The sequence below is a fragment of the Micropterus dolomieu genome, linkage group LG18 (assembly GCF_021292245.1).
Source record: "Micropterus dolomieu isolate WLL.071019.BEF.003 ecotype Adirondacks linkage group LG18, ASM2129224v1, whole genome shotgun sequence".
Lineage (NCBI taxonomy): Eukaryota > Metazoa > Chordata > Actinopteri > Centrarchiformes > Centrarchidae > Micropterus > Micropterus dolomieu.
The window spans coordinates 36,341,876-36,351,071 of record NC_060167.1 but is presented as its reverse complement, the minus strand read 5'-3'; the positions used below and the strand labels follow the sequence as shown (position 1 = coordinate 36,351,071).

Here is a 9,196-nt window from a genome sequence, read left to right as displayed (position 1 = left end):
CAAGGAGTGGCTCTGTAAGAAGCATATCAAGGTTCTGGCGTGGCCTAGCCAGTCTCCAGACCTAAACCCAATAGAGAATCTTTGGAGGGAGCTCAAACTCCGTGTTTCTCAGCGACAGCCCAGAAACCTGACTGATCTAGAGAAGATCTGTGTGGAGGAGTGGGCCAAAATCCCTCCTGCAGTGTGTGCAAACCTGGTGGAAAAACTACAGGAAACGTTTGACCTCTGTAATTGCAAACAAAGGCTACTGTACCAAATATTAACATTGATTTTCTCAGGTGTTCAAATACTTATTTGCAGCTGTATCATACAAATAAATAGTAAAAAAATCATACATTGTGATTTCTGGATTTTTTATTTTAGATTATGTCTCTCACAGTGGACATGCACCTACGATGACAATTTCAGACCCCTCCATGATTTCTAAGTGGGAGAACTTGCAAAATAGCAGGGGGTTCAAATACTTATTTTCCTCACTGTATCTTTTCAGTTTGCTCTGGTAGAAGCAGCTCATCTGTTGAAGCATATTCCTCATCTTCTTTACAGCTGTCCTCTTATTCTGATAAATCCTTTTCTTCTGGTCTCTCTCCTCCTCAACAGGGTTCAAAATTAATTCTAGAGCTTCAGACACAGTATAGTATGGTAGAGCACGATAGGGAGGCCTCTTTATCGTGTTGTCACAGACTAAAATGGCTAAAAGGCTTCAAAAGCTCAGATTTATAAACTTTTGTTGTAGTTTTGAAAGGCATTTCAAAGGAGTGGTAGGAGCGCGTTTACAGGAGTGTACTTAGCTTTGACGTTTTGTGTGTGTGCGCAGGTGTGTTCCTCTGCTGGAAAGCACAATAGTGTGATCAATTGACTTTTTGCACCACCAGGTCAAAATTGGCCAGGGAAGAGCATAAGTGTTACAAATTTGAATAAAATACCCACAATTCAATGAAAGTAGTGATAATTTTTTTTGTTGTTTAGAGCGTAGTGTGGAACCATCCATGTCATTTTGTTGCAATTACATGAAAGAAAACCATATTTTTCAGACAAAAACATTTGAAAACGGGTCAAATTTGACCCGAAGACTACATGAGGGTATCCAGGCAGCTCTACTTTTCATACCTGTGAATGCTTGAAGATGTCCTTAGCAATGGCCTCCAAGTCGGTGATGTCTGGGATGTTGCGGACATAGTCAGCCACAGCCTTGATTACAACATCGCAGGGTGGGAGCACAAGTTGGTGGGCACGCACCTGAGGAATAACATAGACTTCACAACAGACCAACCACTCAAGCTACAGGGAACAATTTCAAATAAACCTCTTTATAGAAGTGATCACAACAACATCCTGTTGCTGTTTAAAATGCTCCATTTGGCACATCTTTCTTTCACACACTCGCACGTAAGTATTCCACGTGAGTTTTACCTTCCTGACAACCTACCTATCCCAAAATTAAAATTAACCCCAAATTGATCCAGAAAAGCATATTCATTTATGTTATAGTTTGTATATCTCTTTCTCTCATCTGCCGAAAGCGTGTGTGTGCTTTCTCTTCAGTAATGTGATGCATTTCTGAGAGGATTTAAATCAAATCCTAATGTGTTCACATAGAAAGCAAAAGCGAATGTTTCGCACGCCGTAATTACATAAAGAGTCAACGCAGAGACGCAAATAGAGACCCGGAGTCACGCCAGATTCTGCTCCATCAGCAGGGAAGAGTATTTTGGGGGAAATTACATTTTGAGACTAAAAATTGGATTTATTTTCACTCTTGCTTTTCAACCTGTCTGCAGCAGACTGAATTACAACTTGTAAAATGTATTTTTGATTTCACTGTTTTTGGGTATTCTGGCCACATTTTCTGCTATTAAGCCGCTTAATGTTCAGAACCCTTTCCAGATACTGCCGAGTGTCCTAATCAGTGAGTAGCCAAAGCTACACTTGGCTTGGCACGTATTGTTGGCTGAATGACCCATAAAGAGAGATTAATAGGTTAAACAGCTGCAGCTGCAGAACAGACTGCAGAGCACCTTGAAATATAAGTTTTTATAGCCTCAATACTTCCATTAGTTTCATCATAGTTTTAGGATTTTATCAAGTATGAACATTAATGTATAGTGCAGTTTTGGTTAACAACATTTGCAGTGTCCATGTGATCATTTTTATTTTTTTGGTGAAGATCAGATTTTTATGTCCCAGCCAGGTTGGATCCTGACTACAGCAACCGATAAAGTCAATAAAGTGAGATTTGTGTAGTGGAAATGTGCGTTTGTATGGTTCTCTTTTTAAATATTGTTATACATATATTAGTAGCTGTTCCACCAGTAAAATGTCACAATCCTTTGGTTATTTAGTTTTTAAAATTCCCTTTTAAAGCTTTTATGACTATATAAATATATATTTGGGAAAATTATGAGTTCAATTACTTACTTACTTTTTGAAAGACTTACTGGGTGCCACTGATGGAAAAAACGAAAAGACTTCAGGGACAGCAGTAGAAACCAGTAAAGACGTGTGGAGTCAGTGTGTGCACTGTGAAGTCCTGTTGGGTGTCATTTGGCAGTGGAACGTAATGTGTCAGTATGGTGGTAGTTCAGCCTCAGTCGGGCTCCACATGTGAATCAGTCTGCTTTCCATTTAATCACAGCAAGCGACTCAAACAGAGAATGGGGGTGTGGTTAATAGTCGGACGTAATACATTACCATGACAACCAAAAACTGAAGGCTGGAGTGTTCACTAACGATAGCCTGTGTTAACATCACTACACTGTAAAGTTTAGTACACTTTACTGTCTGCCAGGAGTAGCTGTTACTTACCCATGATAGAAACTAATGTGCGCGGATCAGCTAACTACACCTGGCTAACTTAGAAACCAACAATCAGACACAGAGAGACATACCGACTGTAAGTAAATTACATGATAAATTGGTTAGCTAGCTCACAACGTTTGTCGGTTTGATGCTCCAACTTAACGAGGCATGACGGCGTGACAGTTTTTAACGAGGCATGACGGCGTGACAGTTTTTAACGAGGCATGACGTATGACTTATGGAATTACTATAGTCATACATCACAACCCCGTTTTAACAACTAAGCAACTTTGAGCACAAAATTAAGCTATTTGGCAAAAAATATTTGGCAAACTATGTGGGTAATCAACATTGTAAGGAAAATATGAAATATCAGAAATGTCAAAATACACTGGAGGGAGGCTTTAATAACAGCTGAACCATTTAAACACTGTGCCCTCAAACTGTCCGGCACTGCTGTCATGCAATGGTTTGACTCAACCATTCACCGATACATGAATATATCCTATTTCTGTACGTTGGCCATGCATGAATGATTTAGTCAAATCACTACGTCCAGCTTGGTGGCAGCTGGTGGCTAAGCTTACACTGTTCTCATTATTTACAACTTTGGCAAACCAGCAGTGCAAAAATTCTGTGTCCTTTTCCAGAAAGATCAGACAGTTTCAGATTTGTTGTAACAACTAGCAGATTTTTAGCCTTTTATGTCTATGCTGGTTACAAGTGGGCTGGGCTCAGTTGGGAAAAAGGCGATGTCACATAGTTCTGACACCAAAAGAGATTTAGCAACCTGAATCACAATCTGTCAATCATGTTTGCAGGCCGCAGTCAATCAAATGTTACAAAATCCCAAAGAATCCAGATGAAGCAGATTAAGCCTAGTTCACACTACACGATTTTTAGCCCGATTTGATGGTCGCCCACCGTCAGACTGTAATCAGGGGTAAATCAGCGGTTGATCATCTTCTTTGTCTTTATCATTTTTATCTTTTTAATAACCAACACCAGCTGTTTCATGTGTAGGTTCGTGTCATTTCCTGTTTCACATTTCACGGGTTTTCTTGACTAAACGTGGTTTGGAGACCAGCGTCGGGTGACTCAGCTGCTGTCAGCTCGTGTAGTGTGTGACCCCGTCACCGATCATTCACGTAGTGTGAACGCAACAACAACTTCAAGACTCCCGTCACATGACGGCAAGTTGTGTAGTGTGAACGGCACGGCCATCGGCCAACGCTGAAAGTCGTGTAGTCTGCACGAGCCTTTAGCAGAGTTTTTAAGAGTTAAACTCTTAATAAAAAGAATGTTTTTCCCAAACTGGAGAAAGCTTTAAAAGCTGAACATGTCACTGTAGACCGGAGATTATGGATGTGGTCCTGCAGTTAAGTCTTCATTAAAGGGGTCAAATGATGGACGAAGCAGAATCCTGATTTTTACTCTCTAAAATGAGTCAAGTTCCCAAAACCATGTATCCTGCATTTCCCAAATTGCAACTCAATGGCGTCATCAGGGATTCTTTACTCAGACTTGTCAACACTGCTCCAGAACCACTGAAGACATTATACAACCGTTCACAGGCTGAATTACTACTCCTCGTAAATAAACAGACCTTCGTGTATAAAACAGTTTTTTTTTTAAAGAGACTTTTTTCCTTTCTGTTTGAGAAAGTGTGGTGGTTTTCTGAGAAATCTGAGTCATTCAGAAGGCACACTGCAGGTGAAATGCACTCACTCACCTGTGACAAGAATATTCAGGCACAGTGTGTTCCACTGCAGCTGTCATTCAGCAACAATATTCACAGCTGCCTCTCAATTACGCTGAACTACCAGTCCTGTGATTATAAAGAAATAAGCATCCATATATTTACCTTCAAAGATGCTAATGGGTGCTCTGGACCAAGTAAGCTCCAGTGAAAGGCAGCCAAGTCTTCATCAGGCAGTATGTGATTTCCTATAAAACACAACACAGCATAGTTGTGTCAGTCAACCTCGTCTAAACTAACAGTTCCATTTATAGTCTGCCCAGTAGTATCACACCAACCTAACAGTGATGCAAAAATGACAAAACGATTTGGGTTGAGATCAAGCTGCCGTGCCACTTCGTGCATCAGGTACTGGCTGGTGGTGAGGCTTTTGCCGTTGCGGCTCAGTTTGAGGGCGTGGGCGCTGAAGTAGTATGGGATGTTGCACAGAGCGTAGTCTGAATCATAGGCCACCAGGCCATGGAAACCGGTCTCCCTGCATAAGGCTATCACTTCCAGGTGGTGGTCCTCGATGCTCTGAACAACCTGAAGAGTGTCCAAGAAAAGAATTAGGCTTTAGATGGGAAAGCCTCAAAATAAACCTCTTACATAGACATGGTGTATTAGGCACTCGAGGAAAGGCTACAGAAACAGGATTACCAACCAGGTTCAGTTTTGTGTGAGCTACTCGTAAGTGAATAAGCCTTCCACAGCTGATTGGATACTCAGAGAGAGACGAATTATAGGCTTTATATTTAAAATGTTATCTAGAATATGTGTCATTCATTTATGAATACTGACACCACACACATACGATTTACGACAGAACACATCCTGTAGGGCTGGGCGATAAAACAATATTGTATTAACAAATACACTGTATTTACGTTTAATCTGTACTCCATTTAATGCCAATCCAGCAGATCGAGCATCCCAAATTTTAAATAATAGAAAGCTAAAACTGGCAAGTATTCACAATAGGCAAGTTGGAAGTATTTTGGGGCATTTTTGTTTAAATCTTTATCAAAATAGTTGCCAGTTAATATTCTGTCATCTGGCTTATGTTTCATTGTGTGACTGGTTTCTTCTTCCAGCTTCCTTCTTTTCTTTCCTCTAGGACCTGGGAAGTTCGGTAAAGTCAGCTGGTTTTGCTCCTAAGCACACACCTGGCCTTTCATTGATCATCACATGCATTCACAGTCTGAGGTAACTAAATCAGAACAGCACTAAGCATAAAAGACCAGGCCGGTGACTCCACTGCTGACACTCTCAGAGGCACTGGGATTCATTGGCGGAGAGTGGACACAGCTTTTATCTCGGGTGAAGTTGTGATGAGCAGCTAGCAGGCTAACCACGACGCCTGCTAATATCTGGGGCGGCTCTGGTCAACAGGGATTGCCAGGCCGAGTTTTCACTCACCCCGACGCGGAACCTGAGGAGCGCCAGTCGGATGCAGTGGGCCATGCACACGGGAGGGAGGAACCACACTTTAGGCGGCGGGGTGCCCTTGTTTTGGACGTGGCTGATGATCTGCTGGGCGGTCTGCCTCTCGTTTACCTGTCGCTTGACCCACTCGTGAAGACGGCCTTTCTCCAGGGCGCCATTGAAACACACAAGTAGCTCAATGTTGCCGTTGAAGCAGGCCTTAGAGAGTGCGGCCAGGTAGCCCAGCATGTGGTTCCACTGGCCCCCGCTGACCCAGTCGGTGTAGAAGCCTCCGTAGAGCCGGTGGAGGCAGTTCTCGGCGTCCACCAGCAGTCTCAACGGACTCTGAGGGGATCTTTGCCGGCCGCCCCCAACCATACTACCCCGGGCCAGCTTCTGGAGCTCCACCGGCACCACCGCGCTGGGGCAGTGCTTTTCAATATACTCTTGGAAACCTTGAACACCCATGTTGCGCGTCTGTTAGAAAAGACGAAGTGAGTGTTTAAAAAAAAGAAGCAAAATATCAGAGGATATTTAACCGAAAGGGGTTGCAGTGCGCCTCTCCCATTGACTGTGACTGAACACCGGTTTGTAGCTGTGGTTATTGCAGGAGTTGAATAATTTAGGAATTAACGTAATAAGGCTGCTATTTAGGCATCGTGAGTTGTTTTGGGGCTCATGGCTGCTAGCTGCCATGTGTCGCTTCACGGAGCCATGTCTGCGGTTGTGAGTCTACCCGGAGTGAGAGGGAGCTGGAGGGGAACACATGACGACATGACGCACAGGGATACGTGGAAACCATAGTCTGATAAGAAAGGTGGAAACCAAGAGTGTTCCGTGCTGCGTACTTCCGTATTTGCTTAATTTCAGTGGAGAGTGTAATTTCACGCAGCTAAAGCCAAAACCTTTGCTAAATACACTGCTTTGTCAGTTAAGAAACGATACATGAGTTAAAAAAATAAAATTAATGTGTGTGTATATATAATTTCTATAAAAGTCAGCGGATGTTAATTTGTCAAAGAGGAAGTTTTATGTGATCTGTACAACCGCCCTTTACAGACAACTTTAGCTAACTCCCATGAAGGGAAGGAGTTTCATTTTTATTATTATACAAACAGCAATACAATAGGCAAGCACAATGTATAAATAATAAATAAAACAAAATGAGCATAAGCAAATACAGGCCCATCTGTCTTTCTTTCAGCCTAAAGAAAAAATAAAGTTGTAAATAAAAGGGCCATTTTCACAGCAGTAACAACTCATACTACTCATAAGAAAAAGGGCTCTTCAGTTTATAATGGCATAGCTGATTAGGATGTCGCCAAAAGTGAAACATGCTGGAAAGCACTCTTAAAATGTCCGTTTGATCAACTTATGTTATGGAGTGAGGTTTCCAAAGGTTGGATGGGAACCATCTCGACAAGGTTGAATCTTTGGGTTTGAGGGTTTTGTTTCCTGACTTGTGGTGTGATCACACCATAGACTGTATACAAAACGGTCACACTTATGTTTCGTACTTGCTGTCAGTGCCAAATCCGTGCCGCCTGCCAGATCCGTTCTGCACATGCGCAAAAGTGGTTCTGTCGAACCGAAGGTTACCGCAAATCTGCCCATTCAAATTGATCCAACAAAATCTTTCAAATCAAGATAACAAAATGTTTTTTAATCAATGGAGATTAAACTGTTCACTATGATGTAATAGGAATATATTTAAGTTATGAAAAACCTTATACAACCGTACATTTTTAATTTCTAGCCGCAAGAGGCAATGATCGGGATCCAAGCAAGTCCTGAAAAATACAGCATTTGACATTTTTAAGAGGAGAAGAACAGATGCAGATGATTTAAGAGATTAAAGTGATGAAGGAATTTGGACTTTGAGATATTGCTGAATTGCAAACTTGATTTTTACAGCATCACCTTGAGATCAAAGAGTATCATTATATGCATCTGACTACTGGGTGAAAAGTTCAACCCACCTGCCACATTTTGTGTTTCCAAGTTTTAAAGTTTAAACTTCATAAACACTTTTTAGCAGAGAAAAATAACAAGACAATGTCACGGGATCCAAATAAAATAGAGAACTTAAGCGTCACTCTGAACACCCCTGTTGTCAGCAAGTCTGATTTGGTCACCTGGGGATTTGAACCCTGGAACTCTAGGTTGTTAAAGTAGGTGACTTATTGACTAAGCTGCTGGTGAGAGGGTATTTCCATGCACCTTCTCGCGAGTTGAGGTGGTGACGTCACGTGTGCCAGACGTGGATAGTTTTGTCTGTTTAAACTAAAAACACTTACAACAGTCAAGATGTTGGTGAGAAAATTCTGATAACAAATCACACATCATTCTACTGGTTTTTGGGTGTGTTGTCAATTATTTTGATGGCATTTGATCCAAAACTGAGCAAAAAAGAAAATGTTATGTATACTGTACAAGTTATAGCAAGATACTGAATATCACTGCAGCACTTGATATCAGCCATCCACAGAATGTGATTTTGGTAGCGTTGGAACAAAGACTGATGGAGATATAGATGTTAATTGATTTAGTATATTCTGAAAAATATAGAGTGACTGACTTCTGAATTGACCATAGGTTGAAGTGAGGCAAACGTTTGTCACATATCAGTGGATGTGCTGAAAAAAAGTTCAGCTCTCTAGGACATGATTTCTTAGAAGTTTGGACTGAGAAATGTCTAGAAATTTACATTTGTTGTAATATGCCACGCCCACTTTGAGCAATCATTCCAAAATTTTATGCATGAACTGAATAGTGACCCTAGATTGTATAGTCCGAATTTTGTACGAATCCATAAAGCAAATTACAAGGTATAAACTTTTTGCAAGTGTATGGAAGAATATCCCAGGACTAATCAGCAAAGCTCGAATTGAGCATCTGAACAGACGTGTCAAGTTTGGTTTCAATAGCTTAAGCCAATTTTGATTTATAGGCATTTATATAAAATTGTATGTAAAGACAGAAATGTAAAAATTTATGGAAAAAAAACAGATGGACATATCAAAATTCTTTTGATAACTTTTGATCAGCGACGTCCGTAGATGATCCTGTCAAAGTTTCAGGTCGAATGGCAAAACCGTCTGGGACGAGTTTGCAATAATAGGTATTAGAAATCAATTTGACATTTTCAGAGCAGAAGACCATTGGAGCAAAGATGCAGATGAATCCAGAGATTAAAATGATAAAGAAGTTTTACTTTAAACAAAGCCGTTTTCA

The 9,196-nt window shown here is 41.1% G+C and overlaps 1 protein-coding gene across 1 annotated transcript in view; it reads right to left on the bottom strand.

Annotated features, from left to right (window-relative positions):
* Nucleotides 1–6,722, bottom strand: part of LOC123986796 (constitutive coactivator of PPAR-gamma-like protein 1 homolog) — a 31,178-nt gene extending 24,456 nt beyond the window's left edge. The window contains exons 1-4 of the mRNA XM_046075182.1: nt 5,957–6,722; nt 4,837–5,083; nt 4,664–4,746; nt 1,111–1,239 (exon numbers count right to left, since the gene is read on the bottom strand). Coding sequence (XP_045931138.1) covers nt 1,111–1,239; nt 4,664–4,746; nt 4,837–5,083; nt 5,957–6,430 — 933 coding nt within the window. The 5' untranslated portion in view covers nt 6,431–6,722. The remainder of the gene's footprint in view (nt 1–1,110; nt 1,240–4,663; nt 4,747–4,836; nt 5,084–5,956) is intronic.
* Nucleotides 6,723–9,196: the final 2,474 nt, after the last annotated feature.